Consider the following 23,843-nt stretch of genomic DNA (forward strand, 5'->3'; position numbering starts at 1 on the left):
ATCGTTTCCTGGTGATGTGTCCTGCCTTTCCCCTAACTCACATACAGCAATCCTGAAAGAACCTTGGACCGCTCAGTGTGAGAAAACCATAAAACCATCACAGCAAATCATGGTTTGTTTCATGCTGGTTTTACATTAGTTTGACATTTTTTATTTCATTATAGTGGCAGAGAAAAAAATGACATGGCAAAATGTGAGCACAACCAAATAAAGAGTCAGACAACAGAAATGATATTATAAATAAAGTTAATTATTTATTTCCTACAATGCAGACCACAAGCGTGGCTTTAAAGTGACAGCATTTCATAGAAATATAATAACAGTCAAAAAGGTGGGCCAATATGGCTTGATAATAAATATGTTCTTTAACCTAAATATTTCAATAAATATCCATTTGCATTGATTATAGGTTCAGAGCTAAGTCATTATACAGCATGTAGACAGAGGTGAACATGTCAGACATGATAAGAAAGATATCCAGTATTACATCGAAACAAAAGCCCTATCAGTGAGGGTCACAGGGTGCTTCTGGAATAACATCATGCCACATTCAGTAATTCGCTCTGACTCTATTTCTCCAGGTGTAACATTATGTTTCATCGTGACATGCAACTTTTGTGCGATTACTACCGAGATGAGAGTTGACTTTGGTTATTGATGCAGCATTTGAGTGCCCCTGCTGAAGTCCCAATTCAAAAACGTAAGTGTCCAAGAGCTGGCTCTCCCACAAATGACTTTAAACTGAAGAAATTCTTGGTTTCTTGAGTTTTCCAGTACCCTCCAGGTCCATATCTTCATTTTGATGTTGTTTTCCACTTGATGTTACAGCTGCAGGTGGTTTCCCTCCTAATACATGATGCCTAGAGAGTGTCAGCATGCAATGTTTGCATGCCACGGCTTCTCAGCTCTCTAGGCTACTCTGCAAACACCACGACTCAGGCAGTCACATTTGCAGGGTCTCTGGGAGAATGTCCCATCACACCATGTGGACTGCAAGGCATCAGCAGCAGCTTGGGAAGAATAGTCCCTTGACTTTGGAACCCCTTGCTGAGTCTTGCATGGCAAGTTGAGGACCTCATTCCTGCCTCTAAGACATTGTGTTTTCAGCAGCCCAAGCTTGTGTCTTGTGGAGTCGCCTTAACTTCCATTTCTCCAGGAGAAGCCGAATCTGCTTGGTGGCCAGAGAGGGGACAGTGCTCTTACGGACCCTGCATACAAAGAAAGATGCCAGGTGAGCCTTTGGATAGTCTGTTTCATTCAGGTAGACTCTTTAAGGTTGATGATGTTTCTGTTGGTTATAATGAGCTGACCACTAATAAAGGCTGTTGAGCTTGACTAGATGTTCAGCTAGAACAGACAAATTCTATCTGAGGCTCTGGGGCTTGTTCTAAGCAACATAATAATCTGAGGTAAAGAAAAATGCTCCATGGCCTCTTCCTCATACTTCATAATAAATGCCTCCCTCAGTAGTCAGACAACAAAGGGGAATTCTATCACAGTACATACTCATAACCTATACATACCACTCCAGTGGAAACTCTCTTTCATCATATTCTAACCTTTGAAAACTGTCTCTCGCTATCTACCTTGTCAACCACAATGAGGTGGATTGTGCATTCCTAAGAAAAGCCATCCATCTTACAGCAGGTTATAATCACACCGCCCAATTATTTTGCAGAGCTATGCTAGTCATTTTTCCTTTCTCTCACCTTTTTATGCTCCGTGTCTGGGCTGCCACGTCGTGTTTGCGCTGCTTCTTGGCACAGTCGTGGCCGCAGGCAGTAGGGATCACCTTGTCAGGCGCTGCCTTACGCCTTAAGAGAGAAAGTGCACATGTCAGACACACAAGACGCACCTTCAGTTTCGTGAAATCACTCACAAGGGCTGAAAACACTGCATAAATAGAACCCAAACTTGTTCATGCAAGTCTGTCAAGTCTCGCACCTTCAGTTATTTTGGCTGTGTGCATGAATACTGCACGTCTTTACGTGCGTTACTGACCAAAGGCAGTTCAATAATGTGTCTTGGTCCAGCTCAGCTGAGTCCAGGGACTATAGCCCATCTGTCTGTGCATGGTTTGTGTTTTATATATATATATATATATATATATATATATATATATATATATATATATATATACACACAAACAGCACTTCATGGTCTGTTGGTGGTCAGTTACTGACCACAGAGCCACTGCTGACCAGGGGATGGGCCACTCTCAACCTAGCAGAGACACAAATGTGTCCAAAAACCCAATCAGCACTGCTATGTCTGATACATTCAGTGCGGCACCAACTACGTCTATGCTGTGTTGAGAATGGCCCACCACCCAAATAATATCAGGACAACAGCGGTCTTACAGTCAGTGATGAAGGGGGAAGAGGATGGCTGAGAAAGTGTAGGTGCAGGTCTTTACCGAGGCGGGTAGTCCGTGTGGCAGAATGAAGCGCACGCGCCATCGCTGCTGTCCACACACCTGCAGCGCGCGGGGTCGTTGCTGGCCGCTCGTGGCGCAGAGCGCTTCCTGCGAGGCGCGTTGCCCAGCCCGTACGACACTGTGCGCCTGAAAGAGGGGGGGGCAAACATTTTCTCACATCAGACCACATGGCTCAGGTCAAAGCAGAGAGGCTTTAAGTAGTGGTCTCTAAATAAAGTTCAGTGGTCCTACTCACTCTGGAGTGTTCACCCAGATGATGTCCAGGTGGCAGAAGTACACGCACTCTTTGTCCAGGAAAGTGGCGCACGAGCAGCGCTTGGTCCTGGAGTGGCGCGCGCTGGCGGGAGTCGCCGCACCTTCGGTCAGAGACCAAGCCGGGAGAGCAGCTGCAGGGAGAAGAGGGAAGAGCACCGGGTGAATCACGATGAATACCGACTCTGTGTCATGACAGGCCGCCAATTACACAGAACACGACTAAACTGCCAGAGGAGCTAAACCCGAGCTGACGTGGGTTCGGACCTTCCGTTAACCGCCCTCACATGAGAGGCTGATGCTGCGACTTTAATCTTATTGGTGTGGAAGTCATGTAGACACTTAACCCGAGTAAGTCCACATTTCAGCGCGCATCTCGCAAAAACGGAGCTTTTAAAAGCACCGAGTAAACCCGGGAAGCGTCCACAGCTTATTCCCCTGTAAAACCCTTCGCTTAGTTTACCTTCCCCCCTTCGCCCTCTCCTACACAGACAGCGCCAGCCCGGAGTAAAGGTGAACTCGTTACCTGTGTGGAAGACGCAGGAAGAGAGCACGGACAACACGGGGAAAATAATCCGCAGCTCCATTACGAAGCGCTGAGCTCGGTTCTCGGGCTGTTAGTCCTGTTTGTGTCTGAACGCACAAGAAGTTTGTAGAGTTCGCAGTAAAGTTGCGCTCCGTCTGCGGCTGCGCTCTCTGGGATCAACAAGAGCCGGTGCGCTCAGCTCCGCACAACGCATGCACACACGCCTCCAGCAGGCCCTTATATACCCGCCGCATCCCACCTCCCCCCTCGCGTGTAAACACTCCTGTCGGCGGGCTCGTGCGCGGACAATGCTGTTTGTTAGCGGCTACCGACACGCCAAAACGTGGAGGCCGAGATAAGAGCGCAGCGCTGCCGGAGACGCCGGCCGGGCTGCTCCAGCCAAGTCTGGCGGGCAGCGGCAGCAATGACGGAGCCTCACCAGGAGATGGAGCCTGAGGACGCGGAGAGGGAGAGCGAGCAGAACGGGACCGGCTCAGCAATGAGCGTCCGCGGTATTCACGGATTTATCGCCAGCAGCCTTTATGAACATCGTATGAACCTTATGAACGTCGCACACTTAAAAAAGATGGTTCTTCAAGGGTTCTTCAGCAAAGGCAGTTGTTCCGTTTAGAACCACGAGTTCCATATACAACCACCCAATGCTTGAAATGAAATTGATCAAGAATGTGTTCTGTGTGGTTTTATGTAGCACCATAAAGGTTCTTCCATTGTTATGATGTCAAGCTTGCAACAACAGAAGAACCCTGTTTGGTGCTACACAGAAACGTGTTCTGTGTAGAACCCTTTAGCCCAGAACACACACTCTGAAGAACCACTTCACCCTGCAAGCAACCAGCATGAACTAACCAACTGTAGAACTGAACAGAACCAGCGCCTTTAATAGGGAACCATCTATTTGAAGTGTGTACTTCTTAGGCCAACTTCAGTATTTGTATGTTTATTTCACTACACTGTTAGAAAACACCCCCCCCCCCACCTACAAAATGTGTGTGTGTGTGTGTGTCTGTGTGTGTGTGTGTGTGTGTGTTAGGAAATAAGGCACTGTCCAGGTACATGTTAGTTCCCCAAGGGATAAACAGTGTAGATGTAACCTCAAAGGTATAATACAGTCCTTAAGGTCAAATCTATGCTTTTTCATAACTAAAGTAGTAAAATAAAATAAAGAATCTGAAGTCATGAGAAGAAAATATAGTCAAGGCAACTTTATAGTTGCAATATATTCATTTAAAATATACTGTATAATATACGATACAACATCTAGTGCTATGAATTATGTTCACCAACTAAAGGGACCGAAGCTTGAGGGTACCACCCTAGTGACTGTGTTTGTACCCTGAAAGGAATTTTTTTCTGGCCCTGCCCAGCACCCTGTCCCTTCTTACAGTGTTTATTTGTGTCCAAGTAGACATAATGGAAGACTGATGGGGTGGGCAGCATAGCAAATACATTACATCATGACACTTAAAGACAATTTCATGATATATGATCTATATCACAGTTTATTTTTGTTGAGGGACAAGATCAGACAAACTGTACCAATAAAACCGAAGTGTCATGTTTTTATAAAGACTACAAAAAATTGACTCGTTTAATTCGACATCTGCAAATATTTGAGAAAAGCGGTTCAAAATGACAAAAAAGAAGTTGTTCAGTGTTCAATACACGCAGTGCTGAATGGGCTCTCAGTGCTGAATTAGCACCAGCAGGAGTGAACGATCCCTTACAGTGTATAATTAACGCCTACACTGTTGAAAGACCTTTTAAGGTGTCAAATTAACACCTACAGTGTTGAATGACCTCTTCCAGTGTAGAATTAACACTTGCAGTGTTGAGTGACCTCTTACAGTGCTCCACTTTGTGTCCAACCTGACTTAAAGGAACAGTGCTGATGTGAATTCCACATTGTAGATTTATTTAACTGACTGCAAATACTATTTTACAATTATAAGGAGTCTAGTCAACAGATTAGCATTCCATATGTTCTATGGCATAACATGTCACAGATATCATCAACATAACAGCAAAAAAAACAAAAACACAGAAGACACATGTGGATTCAATGGTGGTTTTAGAAACAGCTACATTTGTGTTGTAGACGTCGAGATCCTGGTTCCCATCAACACCACTGTAGAGGAGCTTCCACATTAAACCACTATGAATGTTTACATCTCAAAGATTGAATTATTCAGAGATTCCCCTTTGAAAGAAGGAGTACTGTTGTAGAAGGCTTTCATGGACTATTTAATAACATGGAGTTGATGCAAGATAAGTAGGCTTACTTGTAGCCCAACAGCTTCAGTTTGTCTTATATGCGCCCCTTCCAGTACACTGGAAAAGTACATTCATGGAATAGTGATGCCTATCATCCCACACTCGAACTCTTCACTGTGCAGGCAAAGTACAGCACTTTCAGAATTGGGCCTACTACTATACATCTAATCTCATGTACTTCATCAACTGTTATATAAGGAAGATCCCATGCAACCTGTTTCTGCCTGCCCAGGGAGCATCTAAAGCAGCAGCAAAGCAGCCATCTATTAGAGAATTCATCCTAGTTGTAGGGATGCAACATAAAAGCAATTATGAAAATATGCATCAGGCTACAGTTGAACTCTTCCTCTGTCCTCAGGCTAGGGCGGTATAGCTGCAGATATACAACCCCAATTCCAGTGAAGTTGGGACGTGTAAAACATAAATAAAAACAGAATATGATGATTTGCAAATCCTTTTCAACCTATATTCAATTGAATACACTACAAAGACAAGATATTTAATGTTCAAACGGATAAACTTTATTGTTTTTTGCAAATATTCACTCATTTTGAATTTGATGCCTGCAACACATTCCAAAGAAGTTGGGACTGGGGCAACAAAAGACTGGGAAAGTTAAGGAATGCTCAAAAAACACCTGTTTGGAACATTCCACAGGTGAACAGGTTAACTGGAAACAAGTGAGTATAAAGGGAGCATCCCTGAAAGGCTCAGTCGTTCACAAGCAAGGACAGGCGAGGTTCACCACTTTGAGAACAACTGCGTGAGCAAATAGCCCAACAGTTTAAGAACAACGTTTCTCAAAGTGCAACTGCAAGGAATTTAGGGATTATCATCATCTACAGTCCATAATATCATCAAAAGATTCAGAGAATCTGGAGAAATCTCTGCAAGTAAGCAGCAAGTCAGAAAACCAACATTGAGTGCCCGTGACCTTCAATCCCTCAGGTGGCACTGCATTAAAAACCCACATCATTCTGTAATGGATATTCCCACATGGGCTCAGGAACACTTCAGAAAACCACTGTCAGTGAACTCAGTTCGTTGCTCCGTCTACAAGTGCAAGTTAAACTCTGCCGTGCAAAGCGAAGCCACATATCAACAACACCCAGAGCTCATCTGAGATGGACTGATGCAGAGTGGAAAAGTGTCCTGTGGTCTGACGCGTCCACATTTCACACTGTTTTTGGAAATCATGGACGTCGTGTCCTCCGGGCCAAAGAGGAAAAGGCCTGTCCGGATTGTTATCAGCACAAAGTTCAAAAGCCAGCATCTCTGATGGTATGGGGGGGTGTTAGTGCCCATGGCAGGGGTAACTTGCACATCTGTGAAGGCACCATTAATGCTGAAAGGTACATACAGATTTTGGAGCAACATCTGCCGCCATCCAAGCAGCGTCTTTTTCAGGGACGTCCTGCTTATTTCAGCAAGACAATGCCAAGCCACATTCTGCACGTGGTACAACAGCGTGGCTTCGTAGTAAAAGAGTGCGGGTACTAGACTGGCCTGCCTGCAGTCCAGACCGTCTCCCATTGAAAATGTGTGGCGCATTATGAAGCGCAAAATACGACAGCGAGACTGTTGAGCAACTGAAGTTGTACATCAAGCAAGAATGGGAAAGAATTCCACCTACAAAGCTTCAACAATCAGTGTCCTCAGTTCCCAAACGCTTATTGAGTGTTGTTAAAGGAAAGGTGATGTAACTCAGTGGTAAACACGCCCCTGTCCCAACTTCTTTGGAATGTGTTGCAGGCATCAAATTCAAAATGAGTGAATATTTGGGAAAAAACAATAAAGTTTATCAGTTTGAAGATTAAATATTTTGTCTTTGTAGTGTATTCAGTTGAATATAGGTTGAAAAGGATTTACAAATCATCGTATTCTGTTTTTATTTATGTTTTACACAACGTCCCAACTTCACTGGAATTGGGGTTGTAGTTGTTTCAGGTCCTGACATCACCAGTGTCATTCTTCACTAAGCTTTGCCTGTCAGTGCCTCTGTTAATGGCGCCCCTTAAAGCTTTCCCTTTTTTCCTCTGGCTGATATGTGCACAAGGAGTAGTCTCAGCGCCGTTAAGTAATGACGGAAAATCTTGTGTGCAGGGGAATAGAAACAGTGGAAAGTTTGGAGTCAAACACGGCTGACTCCACTAATCAGCGGATGGTGTTATTCTTTCCACTGGACCTGAGGTGTTAATGAGTCTGCGTTGTTTCTGAGGTAGTAGGACAGGTTTAGAGTTTATACAAACTCTAACAAGATACTAATACCGAGTCGTACTTTGAGCTAAGCTAAGCTTGAACGCTTTGTTTCTGTGAGGGTGTTTTTTCCTCAGATAAGCTGAGCACTCCGTGGCATTTTAGATTCTCTCACCCACTCTCAGACTCTCTGAGGGTCTGGTATCTAGGCAACATCCTCCCCACCCACCTGGTTACCTCGCTCTGCATGTTCCGTACAGCGTGTTCTGAGCCTCTGGCTGCAGTGACGCCGCTCCGCCACTCGGCGGCACTGCAAGCCAGTCTCAGCGGACTGACGGGCGACGTGAGCCGCATGAGTCACTAGCGACCTCCTGGAGAAGACTTCAGCTCGGAGCCCTCTGGAGAGAAGCGCGGAGTCAAGGTCAGCGTGACCTCCGTCATCCTGCAGCAGCTTTACAGGCTGACGGCGCTCCCTCCTCTCTGAGGAGCATCGACTATGGATGCAAGTAGAAAAGACTTTGCTGCATCATTTAAAGAGGTCTAACGATACATGATTTGATTTGGTATTCACGCGATATTCGGGGCAAAATCCGAGTGCAGAAAAAACAAGACGGTAATCGTTGTTGCACAACTCACTGATGACTCTAGAGATGGAGCGAGTTGTTTATTGGTGCTGATTGCAAACTTTGAGTTCAAACTTTTGGATTACATGGCTTAATTATTAGAATACACATTCTCTACAGTGCACTGTCACTAAAATCACACTGACTCAAAACAGTTTCTTGTTACATGATGTGCACCAAGATATAACATTTTTCTGAATATTATATATATAATATATATAAAAATCGCTGTTGTCTGTAAATTCCATGATAAATGGACCAAAAGAAACTGCCCAAAATGACTTGGAAAGACATCTGGTTCCACTGACTTACATTAAAAGTTCTCCTGTAAAGTTACCATTTTGGAGATGTGAGGTTTTCTTCCAACAGCAGCGATATATATGTATATGTATATATACATATATATGGACATTGTCCATTATATGAGCACTTCACTTTGTACTCAAGTACAGACTGTAGTCCATCTGTTTCTCTGATACTTTGTTACCCTGTTCTTCAGTGGTCAGGACCCCCATGGACCCTCACAGAGCAGGTACTATTTGGGTGGTGGATCATTCTCAACACTCCAGTAACACCAACGTGGTGCTGGTGTGAGTGGATCAGACACAGCAGTGCAGCTGGAGTTTTTAAACACTGTGTCCACTCACTGTCCACTCTATTAGACACTCCTACCTGGTTGGTCCACCTTGTATATGTAAAGTCAGAGACGAGCTGCTGCACAGTTTGTGTTGGTCATCCTCTGGTCCTTCATCAGTGGTCAAAGGACGCTGCCCACAGGATGCTGATCCACTCAGACCAGTGACCAGTTACTGCAGTGCTGAGAATGATTCACCACCCAAATAGTACCTGCTCTGTGAGGGTCCATGGGGGTCCTGACCACTGAAGAACAGGGTAAAAGGCGACCAACAAAGTATCAGAGAAACAGATGGACACCAGTCTGTAACACTAGAAAGTGCTATATAGTAAGTGGAGCTGATAAAATGAATAATAAGCGTAGAGGTGGTGATGCTGGTATGCTAATGTTATGCCTGATCAATGTATATATATATATACACAGTACTGTGTCAAAGTTTTAGGCATCTAAGCAAATTTTTTAAACAATTGACCTCAGCAGTGAGTGTATCACAATATACATTAGAATAAAGTCGTATTCATAATTCAAATAAACAGAAAAACAATAAAAAGTAATGAGAATTTCTTGGGTCCATATTTTTTCTGGACACCTTCACAGCTGCCACAGAGACTCGTTAATATCATCAATTACATCATGAGCTCAATTTACTGAGCACTGATTGGTCAAACCAGGAGCTTCTTTTTAACTACATATAATACTGGGCTTCCTCCAGGAGAGGCTTGGAGATGGGTAAACAAACACACCAACATCCAGAAAATCACTATTATATACAGTGCATCCGGAAAGTATTCACAGCGCTTCACTTTTTCCACATTTTGTTTTGTTACAGCCTTATTCCAAATTTAATTATATTAATCTTTTTCCTCAAAATTCTACACAAAATACCCCATTGTGACCATGTGAAAAAAGTTTTCTCGAGAGTTTTGAAAATGTATTAAAATTAAAAAACAAAGAAATCATATTTACATAAGTATTCACAGCCTTTGCCATGAAGCTCAAAATTGAGCTCAGGTGCATCCTGTTTCCACTGATCATCCTTGAGATGTTTCTACAGCTTAAATGGAGTCCACCTGTGGTTGATTGGACATGATTTGGAAAGGCACACACCTGTCTATATAAGGTCCCACAGTTGACTGCATGTCAGAGCGCAAACACCAAGCATGAAGTCAAAGGAATTGTCTGTAGACCTCCGAGACAAAATTGTCTCGAGGCACAAATCTGGGGAAGGATACAGAAAAATTACTGCTGCGTTGAAGGTCCCAATGAGCACAGTGGCCTCCATCATTCGTAAATGGAAGAAGTTCGGAACCACCAGGACTCTTCCTAGAGCTGGCCGGCCGTCTAAATTGAGCGATCGGGGGAGAAGGGCCTTGGTCAGGGAGGTGACCAAGAACCCAATGATCACTCTGTCAGAGCTCCAGCGTTCCTCCGTGGAGAGAGGAGAACCTTGCAGAAGGACAACCATCTCTGCAGCAATCCACCAATCAGGCCTGTATGGCAGAGTGGCCAGGCGAAAGCCACTCCTTAGTAAAAGGCACAAGGCAGCCCGTCTGGAATTTGCAAAAAGGCACCTGAAGGACTCTCAGACCATGAGAAACAAAATTCTCTGGTCTGATGAGACAAAGATTGAACTCTTTGGTGTGAATGCCAGGCGTCATGTTTGGAGGAAACCAGGCACTGCTCATCACGAGGCCAATACCATCCCTACAGTCAAGCATGGTGGTGGCAGCATCATGCTATGGGGATGTTTCTCAGCAGCAGGAACTGGCAGACTAGTCAGGATAGAGGGAAAGATGAATGCCGCAATGTACAGAGACATCCTGGATAAAAACCTGCTCCAGAGCGCTCTTGACCTCAGACTGGGGCGACGGTTCATTTTTCAGCAGGACAACGATCCGAAGCACACAGCCAAGATCTCAAAGCAGTGGCTTCAGGACCACTCTGTGAATGTCCTGGAGTGGCCCAGCCAGAGCCCAGACTTGAATCCGATTGAACATCTCTGGAGAGATCTGAAAATGGCTGTGCACAGACGTCTCCCATCCAACCTGATGGAGCTTCAGAGGTACTGCAAAGAAGAATGGGCAAAACTGCCTAAAGATAGGTGTGCCAAGCTTGTGGCATCATATTCAAAAAGACTTGAGGCTGTAGTTGCTGCCAAAGGTGGTTCTACAAAGTATTAAGCAAAGGCTGTGAATACTTATGTAAATATGATTTCTTTGTTTTTTAATTTTAATAAATTTTCAAAACTCTCGAGAAAACGTTTTTCACATGGTCACAATGGGGTATTTTGTGTAGAATTTAGAGGAAAAAGATTAATTTAATTCAATTTGGAATAAGGCTGTAACATAACAAAATGTGGAAAAAGTGAAGCGCTGTGAATACTTTCCGGATGCACTGTATATAAATAACATGAATATGGTCATTTTTATTTAATGCTTAATGAAAGATGCAGGTGGTCACTGTTAAAATCCCACTGATTTCAGTTTTTTTCAAAAATTCTGCATTAATTCAATACATAATGTTAATATGGGTAAAATAGTGATAACTCTGGGATGAAAAAAATTCTTCCTGGGTTATTTTGCCTTACAGTGCCCTACCCGTCTGCCATAAATGTATTTAAAAATGTTTTTGGCCAAAATCCACAAATCTTCTCTCACAACTATAGTAAACATCTATCAGGCATCAGGCAATGTATTTGTTACCATTTCATGTAATACCAATGAGGGAGCTCTTCGAGGCATTGAACTCTTTAGCCGTCTGGTTCCTATTGTCCACTGTGAACAATTCTGATCCAGTAAGTTTCTCTAGACTGAAGCATTTCACATCTAACCACTATTAATGGTGTTGTTCACATCTTAAGCATTTAATTACACAAAAAAGGATTATCTTATCTTACAATGCTTGAAGAATGCTGGAATTCTCCTTTAAGTAACAGCGATATACACAATGTGACCTAATGTGAGATAATTATCATAATACATATTGTCATATCCCCCACTTCTAAATCTCACATCTCCACAATGCACATTTTCACAGTTTTGCACTGCAGTCTTACAAAGACGCAAAAATGATGCATCAGTACAACCCTAATATTTAAGATCTCCAAACTTCTGGGCTCTGTAAATCTGAGACAACAGACCAACAAAAAGACATACGAGCAATGAGTGCACTTGTAAACAAAGTTTTACTGATACATTTGATTGTGTAGATACATCAATGTAAAGCCACCACTTTACACATACCTATGGACTTATGGAGATCAACTGGGCACTAGATGGAATATAATAAATAGTTGAACACAACATCTGTACACAGAAACACTACCCCAAAAGCCATAGAAATGTTCATATATCAGTACAACATTTATTTATTTTCTTAACATAAATTTATGAGCTGACATAAAACATTTCAAAATAAACCTAAATTTTCTCCATTCAATTTTAACGTCCTTTCCATCTAGGCTAATTGAACACAGGCAACTACTAGATTTGTAAGATAATATTTACATGTTCCTAACAAAGAAACTCCAAAAAAGGCACAAGTGTCTATACAACATGTACAAAAAAGAAAAATAAAGGAAACTGCCTCTAGCGGACAAAAAAAGTAAAAAATAAAATAATTGGTCATAATCATTATCATCATCATCATCATGATTGCACGTACAATAATGAATGTCAGAAAATGTGCTTTTGGAGAGGGCCAGCAAAGCTGCCAACCCCCTTGAGTGTTTTCAGTTTTACAAAGTGACAAAGTTTTACAAAAGAGAGAAAGCAGTAGTCAGAGATAGAGAGAGGGACAGAGAGAGAATGAGAGAGAGAGAGAGATCAATGGAAAGATAGAAGTTTTTGTTTCCACCACAGACTCTCAGGTAGCAATGACAAGTCTATCTTCATCATCGCTGGAGGCATCATTGTAGTCAGCAGTTACTGTTTGCCTGGTGATTGGCTGCCGTGGCAGTCTTGCCTCACTAGCCCCCACTGCTGGTGCCTTTTCTGCACCCTCAGACTCTTCCTCAGCAGAGGTGGAGGGCTTTGGTTGTGGTGTTGATTTTTCCTTTACTGTCATGGCTGTGCTTAGTGCTGTTTCATCCCCAGTGGTTGGACTGGGTTTGCTTGGTGAGGTCACTTCCACTGAGGTCTGTACAGTGACTGGGATTACCGCTACAGGTGGTGCTGCTGCTGTTGCTGGCCTGGCTGTGGAAGGGGAAGAGGCTGGAGAAGACTCAGCTACTTGCAAAGGTAAGGAGATAGAGGTCACTCCCTCTGGACTGCAGGGTTTGTCTGGTACCAAGGGGAGAGGGCTGAGAGCGGAGAGGGGGCTGAGGGAGGGGATGAGGGCAGGGAGGGCGATGTTGAGGATCTGCAGGCCAGGGATGTGACCTGGGGAGGCTGTGCTGGTCTGAGGTGCAGGGCTGGCTGCCAGAACCTGAACACCGAGAGTTGCATTTAGTGCCAAACTCTGCTGAGGAACCAGCTGGGTGGAGTTAGCCAAACCCACCACGCTCAGTGTCTCCATGCCTACAGGCTGCAGTGTGGCCTGGGGAGCACTGAGGGTCTGGAGACCTGTCACCTGGCCCAAGGGAAAGCAGGGTAGGACACCACTGACAGGTTCCTGGACTACCAGTGGCTGTGTGGGGGAGCCCTCAGCCCGAGGTGGAGTGTTGGGAGCTGGGAGAGGGCTGCTAGTCTGTCGGTGGATGACACTGACAGCTGGGATGGTGAGTTGGACAGGCCCAGCTTGGATGGGTACAAAGGTGGAATATGCAGCCAAGCCAGCAGGCACCAGCTGGATGCCACCAACTGGTACCATGCTGTAGGGGGAGCGAGAAGGCTGCTGAGAGTGCAGGGGGAGGTGGCTGAAGAGGTGGGTGGTGGTTCCGGCTCCGGATTCATGGACTGGACCAGGGGCTGGAAAGTGTAAAGGACCTTGAAGGGAGTCTGAGGTGGTCTGAGTGCCACGGTCAACATTGGAGTTGGATTCATGTGAGGGCTGGGAAGAGCTGCACACTGATCCATCCTGTAAAACAGTATTTTTATAGATTCATTTGTCATACATATTCACTTCTGTGAACTACAGAGAGATGTGTACTACCTAATATTTATGGATATCAATTCAAACAGAAGTCTATTCACCTTTCCATGCAATCAAAGCAGCTTTGCAGAGGTGCCAGGCATGCGAGAATCAATGCATGGGTATGGAGGTGGATATTGGTATGGACATGGGTTGACAAGTAAAGAAAGGGGAAGGTAAGGTGGGAAAGATAGTGACTGGGAGGACACGGGTCTCACCTGGCCGAGCTTGGAGCCCTTGCCCGGCACGGGGGGACTAGGGGGCACATCGATGTCCGGATAGTCGATGGACATCTGTCTGCAGGGCGAAACCGGGCTCATCATGTGTACAGACTCTGTGTCGGAGGCATGGGATTCTGAGGCAGGAGCAGGGTGGGAGACAAAGGAGGGGGGGCTTGGGCCAGGGCTAGAGCAGAAAGCGGATATCGACATCTGTCTGACCAATGAAACAGGGCTGGTCATGGCCACCGACTCTGTGTCCGATGTCTGGGACTCTGAGGCTGAAGCTTGAGGGAGAAGAGCTGGGCGTGGGTTCGGGCTGATAGACATCTGTGCAAGCAGGGAGCTTGGTGCTGGATCAGCCTGGCTGGAAGGAAGGTGCTGGGGGCTGGCAGAGACGGAAGGTGTGGCGGAGACACCTGACTCTGCCTGGCTGTCTTCCTCATCCTCCTCTTCCCCATCGTTATCCTCATCATCAGGGCCATCCGAGTCATCACCATCGGAATCTTGCCGATCTGCACTGCCTGCTCTTCCTGATCGATCACCTGCTGAAAGAAATTTGTTTTAATTGCAACTCAAAGGTTTTGTAAAGAAGCAAAAACGTACATCCTGATCCTGGAGAGCCACACAATGTGAAGCTACTCTAGCATCAAGCTAAAAGCTTTCACTCAATTCCACAATCAAAATCTGTATTACGAAGAATAAGAACATAAGATCTGGACTCAGTTTCAGTATTTCAGGTACAACAGATCTCAGTCTCAAACATTGGAGACATTTGGCTAGAACATCTTAGACCTCAACACTGAGTGGCATGGGCTTGACTACTTGTGTGAAATTCAGATAAAGATAAACAGACAAACAAATATGCTTTGAGTGACTGGGACCAGAGAAAGCTTACAGCTGTTCACATTCTTTTTTCTGTCTCTAAAATTAGATACTGCAATTTCCCCTTGGTAAAGGCCGCTCATGCCGCCCACATGTGCTTAGAGTTAACAAGGGAAGAGGCTGCATTTAGAATCTTTAATTACATCGTAGCACTGCCATTGATCGTGACTGTGACTGAACACAGTCCGGGACAATCGGCATTTAATGGCTGTTGTTATTATTAGTAAACCTATTAATGGGCAGGGTGATCCTGTTGTTGAAGCCTTGGGCCACTGGTGTAAACATACTGTGGTGACTGCATTGTAGATTTCTTTAATAAAACATGAGTGAAATATTATGTGCTCTCCTTCTGTTTTCCAACTGTGTGCCTTGTTATGCTTCAGCCACCTTACACGATTCAATCATAACTTGAGACGGCACGAACAGCACACTTTTTAAAACAGTTGTACAACTGCCGCCTTCTAAAATTACAGCACTGCTAATCATCAAGCAATTAATTAACACAATCATTTGTGTTAAAGCAGTGAAATCTCTAAATGTGTAGTACATTTGATTTCTACAACCAGAGATCCAAAATGGCAGAGCCAAGGGCTCTGATTAGGTTTTCACAGGCTCAAATGATGTTGTTAATCATTATGTATCATATACTTATAGCTACACTATGTAGGTATTGGGGATTTGGAGACCTCTCTGGTGAAAATGTGTGATTGCATACAGTGTGTGGAAGAACATTTTTTAACATCAGTAAAATCTGTGTGTCTTACATGTCAAAAGACTGTAATGCATTCATTATCATAAACATGAAACAATGCATGGACAGACTATTCAGGAGTGGGCAGAGAAATTAAAACAACTGCGAGCCATCCGGATCTCGGCACCAACTTCTTATCAAAGGAAATTCAGTAGTTCAGAAAATATTAACCTTTCAAGGTCGAACAACATGGCTATTTATAACTTCCAAGTGCTCTTGCTGCTTTTGTTTGACATGTACAGAATATGATCTAACAAAACTGAAAATGTCTGTAGATTATTCAGTTTATCTCACAAATTAGATTTTTGAACAAGTAAACACTTGAATAAGAAAATACATAGTCATGTTCAACATTAGTCATGTTTAATTGTTACTTTTAAACAGGTTAATTTAATAATAATATTTGTTATTAGTACTTACCAACTCAAATGAGCAAAGAAGCCTTGTGCTTCTTTTATACAGTGATAGGCAAAGGCTCACAGAAGGCTCTGAATCAATGCACTGATATTTTGAAAATGCTTGTGAATAACGTTTCGGCCCTCAGGTATGTTGACCTTAGTACGATGTGGCCCTTTTTGAAAAAAGGTTTGTGCTAGATGTTCTTCCCAGCTGTTCTCATCAATCATTAATTTGTTTGTTTTTCTTGTTTTGTTTTTTTTTTTAAAGTCTACCTGATTCTTCTGTATCCTGGTCTTCGATAACACCAACAGCAACTCCCATCTCTATACACTTCTTACTATGGGCCTTGGACTTCATGTGCTTTGTCAGGTTTCCTGTGTGAATACGGAAGGGAAGAGAAAGGGTCAATCAAGGTAGGTGGGGTACATGGGCAGAGGAGTGGCTTACATAAGTCAGCCATGTCTCTGAGCCTGAGCTCTATGTTATGGGTGAGTAACTGATAAAGAAGTTCTTAAAGGAACGTGGGCTGTTCTGACACTGCACGCTGCTCTGCAGTGCAGCGTGGGTAGACGAGTATGACTAGGATGAATCATTTAGGCCTTTTCTGAGAGAAGCACAGGCTTAAAAAAGACATGAGAACAGTTTGCAGAAGACAGTGTTCTTATCTGTGCTTTGGAAATTAAATTGTGCTGAAGTGCCAAATACAAATGCATACTGCGAGCACATACAAAATGTTTAAACATAAAAGCCCTTAATGCAGAAACACACATGTAGCACTAAAGAAATTTTCCTATACAGTCAGACATTACAAGCCAATCGGTAAATTGTAAGCAGTCAAAACTACAACCAAATGCAATTAATAACCTTGACCCAACTACCCTGTAATGTTTAATTGATCTACATAATTTTTCAGGAGAGCAACTGTCTGAATGAATGTGAAGACATTTCTTTTACCGTTTTCTTATTTATGGCAAAGCTTAATTCTGTATGTAGTATTTTCTTGTTTTGCTTTTGAGGACAGTATTACTGGCACATTGTCAAAAAGTAACATAACGAATAATATTTAAGTTCACTAAGTTATAATCAACAAAACAAAAGTGTACCCACCTTTAGTTTTGAAGGAGAAATTGCATTGTGCGCAGTGATAGGGACGAACATCAGAGTGTGTGCGGATGTGTTTGCGCAGCATGCTTGGCTTCTTACAGCGTATCCCGCACTCCTCACAAACGTACTTTCCCCTTCCACGCCCCCTCACATACACATATTCTTCATTTGATTTGTACCTGCAAAACAGAACAGCATTTCAAACAGATTACCAATGAAGGACACTTCAGATCTCTGTTGAATGTTTTATAAATTGTGGTTAAGAAGTTGAGGTTAAGATGACAAACCCTCCATCAAATATCTTCACTCGTCGAGGCTCAGCTTTAGAAGAGTCAGACTCCTGACTTGACTGAATCTCTGGGTTTGCTTTGCCACAGTTCTCAGTTGACAGAGGCTTTTGTTGGGTCAAAACCTGACAGAATCCAATTTTATAGGACAACTGAATTAGTAAAAATAATAATATTGAACTTACTACAGATTCTTATACTTGCAATAGTAGACATAATTAATTATTTTATTGTAAGTATGAGGAAAAACACACCTTTGGCAAAATGTCTTTTAATTTCCCAGAGTATGTCAATATGTCAGATTTTAAACTTGTTGTTATAGCTTGGGTGTAGAGTATTTTCTTGGAAGTCTGTTTAGAGTCAAAAAGAGACATGACCACTTTGGTAGGAAGTCCCAGTGGATTGGGATTATTGGATTTGACTGCCCAGGCAGAATACGCTGAGATTCTTTGATCTGTCTGTTGTATGTGGAGAGGCTTCCTTTTCATAAGGAAACACCAGGTGAAAGTTGTAGCTGTTTTGAGACTTGGGAAAGACAGACGATGACTGTCTCGTGTGTTGACAACAGACACAGAAGAAGCCAACTTCACTTGTCCCTGAAAGGTTGGAGGCCTCACTGGAGATTTAGCTGGAGACCATCGCTGTTCCTCATGCTTTTCTTGTGACTTCAGTGTACTGTTTCCAGGTCCAGAATGACTTTGAACCCCTGGAGAAAGTCCAGAGTGGCTTTGTACCCCTGGAGAAGACATCACGTTAGATCCGTGAACTGCCTGTACTGTGGTGGTAGGAGTCCTACTCTCCATTTCTTGTTCAGTGGTTTCAGGCATCGTTGTGTAAGAAACTGATGTCTGATCATCTTTTTCGGCTTCTGTGGTTTCCGGCAATTGCTCGGGGGCATCCGTTTCTATTGGGCTGTCTACAGGTTCAGTGGTGCAGACCTGTCGAACCAGCATTAGCTTCCGTTGCCTTGTCAAATCTGACATCTTTGAGTTCAGATAGTTGAGTGATCGACCATCTGTCAGGCATGCAGCACCATGGTCATCCTTTGCCCGTTTCTGAGTTTTCTCCATGGCAATGTCCAGGCTGTTAGCAGGGGAAAGCATACGTTTACTTGAGGCAGTGGGCTCTTGTTGTGGGCAAAGGCTTACTGATGCTAATTTTTGAGTACAGTGTAATGACCCAAGAGAGGAAGTACTCTGGCTCTCACCATTATGGTTCTTGCTAATTGTCATACTATTTTTCATTTGGATGCCAACTGATCCAAGCGGCCTGATATTTTTGCTGTCTGGTCTGGTTTTTGGATCATTGTCCACAACAGGCATGGCAGGAAAATTTAAACTGGAGGCTACTGTAGAGGGTGGCAATGTATGTTCATGAGTGATTAGAATCTGTGGAACAGCAGACGTTCCTGATGAAATCTGAGAGGCTGTGTTAACTTGAGGATCAACAGGCAGAACAACTGAGGCCTTAGGTATAGTCTGGTGACTTGGCTGGGCTACATAAACATTCTGTATTCCATCATTTGACTTTGACACTTTGATCTCATTTGCAATTGGTATTGTGATAACAGGCACTGTGATTTGTGCACCCTGTACACTAGTGAAAGAATATGCTGGACCTGTTAACACTGGATACTGCAGCTGGTACTTGGGAACAAAGTTCTTCTTAATTTGTGCATCTGTGGACTTCTGAACATCTGCTTGACCAGGCACAACATGTACCACAGGGTGTAACGTTTGACATTTGACAACCTTTGAGGTCTGGTGCCATGGGTGGGGAAGACCATGAACTTGGGGTTGCTGGGTTTGGCTTCCCAAGTTGATACTTTGAACCATCTGCTCATTCTTTTGCAGAGGTGCTTCTGCAGAATGCAGGAGAAAAGGCTGAACAAGTGTAGACTTATTTACATGTAGTGGTTTATTTTGGGACACTGACATAATGTTAGTAGAAGGCCCTCTCTGAAGGGAGACGGTTTGTTTCCCTACTAGTTGTGTTTCTGGTCCAATCTTCAGTGACATCTGACGAACTAGAGGTCCCCTTCTTCTTTCAATAAGAGGCACCTGGGGAGTTGGATTACTCTGTGTAGTTTTTGGCAAGGCATTTGTGACTGGTGACAAAGTCCTACCTGGTGACATGTTACTGCAATCAAAGGATTTGCTACGGTAGTCACAAGAAATCTCTACAGATGGTTGAGTACAGCTGATTTGCTCTGAGGCAGCCCGTCTCATCATTCCTGGGACTCCTAAAGTGTTGTTTGCTACAGGAGACCCTTGAACCTCTAGTGGTTTCCGAACACCCTCCACTCTGGATGGGCTGTCTGATCTTGGAGGATCATCTCTATCAAATGAGGCTGAAATACTGGAGCACCGTGATAAGCTACTGTCTCTACTGAGACTACGAGAGAGACTTGACTCAAAGCTGGACTCCCCTGAGGAATGTTCCATTTGAGCCAGTCTTATCCGCTTCTTCTTTGGTGGGAGTTTTTCTGTTGGAAGTTTGGACAAACTTTCACTCCTCTGAGGCCAGCTGAATGTTTCTGGAGGCTTCTCTACTGATTCACTCACTTGAGTTTCATGCTCTCTGTCTGGTTCCTCTGTTACCAGGATTTCAGGGACTTGAATATTGTTTTGTCGCACCAACCTTGACTGAGTAGGAGTACTGTTGTCACTACCAGATGATGAAGTTTGCTTTTCGTGATGGTCCATTCCTTGATTTGCACATTTGGGCGTTGACATCTTTTCATGGTAACTTTGCAAGGATGAACTAATTGTACCTTCAACATGGCTTTTTGCTGAGGTCTTCGCATCTTTTTCCACAGAATCAACTGGAGATGATCGGTCAATAGACTCAGATGTTTCAAAAGAATTTGGTCGACTGAGAGAGTTGGTGTGCCGAATAACTGAAGTACCACTTCCTTGTCTCTGCAGTTCTGCTCTTTCTTTATTGGATGTGCTGATCTGGGTCTCTCGTATTGGAGAGAGCCTTGACTCCTCAGTGCCTCGTGCAATAAGTTGAATTTGATCAACAAGAGAAGGGTTATTGGAGGCATGTATAGCCTGAGCATATGGGTTTCCTGAAAAACCTATGGACATCTGGCAGGAATCAAAACTTCTTGAACATGGAGGAGTGGTTTCAGTTGGAGACTGGTCATCATCATCTCCAACACTTTTCATTTTCCGTCTCTTTCTTATCATAACTGGTTGCTCTGCAATTCCTGAAATAAATGCAGTTCTGCTCAAAGGTGGCTGCTGTGTTCCACGTACAAACACTTCTGGCTCAGTATCTCTGATGGGCACAGATTTATTCTTTGGACCATGCAATTCAGAACAATAAAACTTCTTGTGATTTTCAAAGTTTTCTAATTTTCTGTACCGGTTACGACAGGTCTCACATTCGTATGTTGCTCCTTTGTTTTGTTGAGTCCTTCTGGTTCTTTCAGGTGCATGATCAAATGACTTACTTCGAATCTCATGAGTAATACTTGGTCCATGACGACCTTCTTCCACTGAATGAACAGAAAGGAGGACATGGCCCTCATTTGTGGATAAATCCTCAACTGCTATCTGCCTGACTAAGGTTCGATGTACTGGATTGGGAGTGGAAGGAGCTGAAGAGAACACATCGTCATTTAGAGAACTAATCTTGTCATCAAATGAATGGCAGATCCTTAAAGGATGGGGTTGAGGAGTAGCATTTGGAAGGACGGCTGACTGGCCTGGTGTTGTAGGCATTGAATTACTTCTTGTAATTGGTAAACAATCCATAGCCGGATACTGAGGAGGGACAGAAAGAAGAAATATTGGTTTGGATTTATCTGTGGGTGTAAAGGGAGACCTTGGTATGTCTGAGTTGGAACTGGATCTTCTTACTGCTGGTTTTAGATCAAACTGAAAAGAGTCTTTGAATATGTAAGATTTAGGGGAATCTATGCTACCTCTTCTGGAAAGAGAAGTTCGTCTTGGTTTGACACTATCAAGTTGCTTGGCATCAACAACAGCCTCATTATCTGATATCAACTTTGAAATGCGCTCTTCAAGAGAAAGAGCTTTTGCCTCTAATGGAGGACGCATTGGTCCTGGCAAAACAAGAGGCTTTTCAACAGGTGCTACATGCATGACACTGGCCACTACAGGGGAGGGTTGGGCTTGTGGATTTTTCATAAGGTCTGTTTCTGCTGGTGGAGTAATCTTGACAAAAGGGCTTGGAGGGCTCATAGCTTGATCCGCACTTTCAGATCGTGAAAAGTAACCAGAGTCCGTGCTTCCCAGACTTCTGGGACTAAGCAGGCATTTGCCTTGAGGCTGCTGAGAGTAGTCAGTTGCTTGTTGTCTCTGAAGCTGTGCGTGTCCACTTCCTGATGGAGATTTACATTGCTGATCTTCATCCTCACTTATGGAGTCTTGTAAGGGACTTACACAGTCCACCTCTTTCAGTGAAGACAGGACAGTTATATTGGACCTCAAACTTGCTGTCTGGAAGTCCCTTTGCCTCTGGGTAGCTGCTTGCTCTGGTGTGGAATCTGTAACTCTTGGACTGTCTGCCCTTAAGGGTGAAACATTGACAGGATAGACAACTACTTTAGGAAGAGCAGCAGTTACCTTGGGCTCACAACCTTTCTGAGAAGCCAACGGTTTTAGATTTTCAAACACCACAGATTGCTCTGCCTCCCCTTGGCTGCCTGGCAGTGTGCTTGAACTCTGCAAGCTGCTCTCAGATAAAGCAGTCAGGCTGCTCTGTGAAGATTCAGGGTCAAAGTCAGCTGCGCTAACCTCCTCATCACTCTCACCGCTTTCCTCCACATCTGAATGGGTACTAATGCCTCTGTCAGACTCTTGGGACAGAGACCCACTTCCAGAGTCTTTTGAAACAAGCCCAAGTTTAATGGCATGGGCATGAGATTTTTTATGTTTGTAGAGGTTACTCTTTGTCTTAAATGAGAAACCGCATGTAACACAAGGGTAGGGTCTCTCACCAGTGTGAGACCGTATGTGTTTCAGCAAAACACTTGGCTTTGCACATGCTCTGTGGCAGTACTCGCAAACATACTTCCCTTGCTTTTTTGGTTTCTGCTCCTTTGCTGATGCATCACACATTTGATTCATGCCAAAGTTGACAACAGTTGCCACCTGGACAGGGTTAAATCCTGGTGTCACTGGGACTTGGATGGAGCTAGGGACACTGGCAGAGAGAGACTGGCATGTTTGCACTACAGGTGGCTGACTCTGAGGCAAACCAGTGGACCCTGAGGGAACTGGGGCATGGGTCAAGGTAAGAGACGGACCTGCACTGTAACTCTTCTGGAGTCCTGGCTTGTCATGCTGGCAAGTAGCAGCCATGGTCAAGTGCTGCTGTGAGGACTGCTGCAGTGGAGCTAGAACTGCTGCTGATCTGCTGCTGTAGAACTGCTGTTTTTCTGCATCATATGGACGTATTAGTGCAGGCTGGGATTGTGCTCCAAAATTAACTGCTGGCATAGCCCTAGAAACCTCTGATTGGGCAGCAGGAATTGAGATAGAGTTCCCAGGATGTCCAATTAAATTGCAGTTTTTCTTCTCTGTCAGAGTGTTGAAATCTGGCTCCATAGCCTTGAGCAGGACTTCAAGAGGAGCAGCAGTGTGAGATGGAGGTATGCCTTTGTTGCTGGTTTTCTCACTCCAGCTTTTGGTTTGCACTGACTCTCCAACATAGGTCTGTTCCGTGCCACTTTTGTTGTCAAGAGCCTGTGGCTCTGAGACGGTCAAATCTTTTTTCTCCACTTTTTCTGTCCTGTCTCTCAATCTCTCCAGCTGATCATCTTCAGAGTCTTGGACTGATTTTAAGGAACTGTGGGTGGGACTCTTAGAGAATACACAGGAGGGTGTGGCTTCATTGGATGAAGCACAGCTTGGTGAGGAAACAGATTTCTTGGGAAAGTCTTGTGACTGCTTCTTGACTGGAGACTTGGGTATCTTCTTCAATTGGTTTTCAGCCACAACCTTTTTCCTCTTCAGCCCTTTGATGCCATCAGAAATTCTGCCAATGCTTTCATTTTTGGCTGCTGGAGAAGAAATTAAACAAATGATTATTAACAGACCCTCTTCACACAACATGGTCTACAATGTGCTTTTTCAATGGTTTGATGTATTTAAGAGTATATTAAAATAAAAAGCATACCCAAGGTACCTATATA

At 43.9% G+C, this 23,843-nt stretch overlaps 2 protein-coding genes across 4 annotated transcripts in view; both read right to left on the bottom strand.

Annotated features, from left to right (window-relative positions):
* Positions 1-229: 229 nt before the first annotated feature.
* Positions 230-3,567, bottom strand: edn1 (endothelin 1). Its single transcript, XM_017693596.2, has 5 exons — positions 3,216-3,567; positions 2,673-2,823; positions 2,417-2,563; positions 1,710-1,814; positions 230-1,208 (listed from the first exon to the last, which is right to left on the bottom strand). Exons 1-5 carry the CDS (start codon positions 3,274-3,276, stop codon positions 1,088-1,090), a joined length of 585 nt encoding a protein of 194 aa, XP_017549085.1. The 5' UTR covers positions 3,277-3,567; the 3' UTR covers positions 230-1,087.
* An 8,558-nt stretch (positions 3,568-12,125) lies between these two features.
* The window catches only part of hivep1 (HIVEP zinc finger 1), a 68,797-nt gene continuing 57,079 nt past the window's right edge, over positions 12,126-23,843 (bottom strand). For 2 of the 3 annotated variants that reach the window (XM_017693803.2, XM_017693804.2), the window contains exons 4-9: positions 17,929-23,711; positions 17,675-17,799; positions 17,391-17,566; positions 16,556-16,657; positions 14,249-14,796; positions 12,126-13,976 (exon numbers count right to left, since the gene is read on the bottom strand). In XM_017693803.2, the coding sequence (XP_017549292.2) occupies positions 12,825-13,976; positions 14,249-14,796; positions 16,556-16,657; positions 17,391-17,566; positions 17,675-17,799; positions 17,929-23,711 (7,886 nt within the window). In that variant the 3' untranslated portion in view covers positions 12,126-12,824. The remainder of the gene's footprint in view (positions 13,977-14,248; positions 14,797-16,555; positions 16,658-17,390; positions 17,567-17,674; positions 17,800-17,928; positions 23,712-23,843) is intronic. The other variant, XM_037535184.1, reaches the window with a different exon arrangement.

The sequence above is a fragment of the Pygocentrus nattereri genome, chromosome 27 (assembly GCF_015220715.1).
Source record: "Pygocentrus nattereri isolate fPygNat1 chromosome 27, fPygNat1.pri, whole genome shotgun sequence".
Classification (NCBI taxonomy): domain Eukaryota; kingdom Metazoa; phylum Chordata; class Actinopteri; order Characiformes; family Serrasalmidae; genus Pygocentrus; species Pygocentrus nattereri.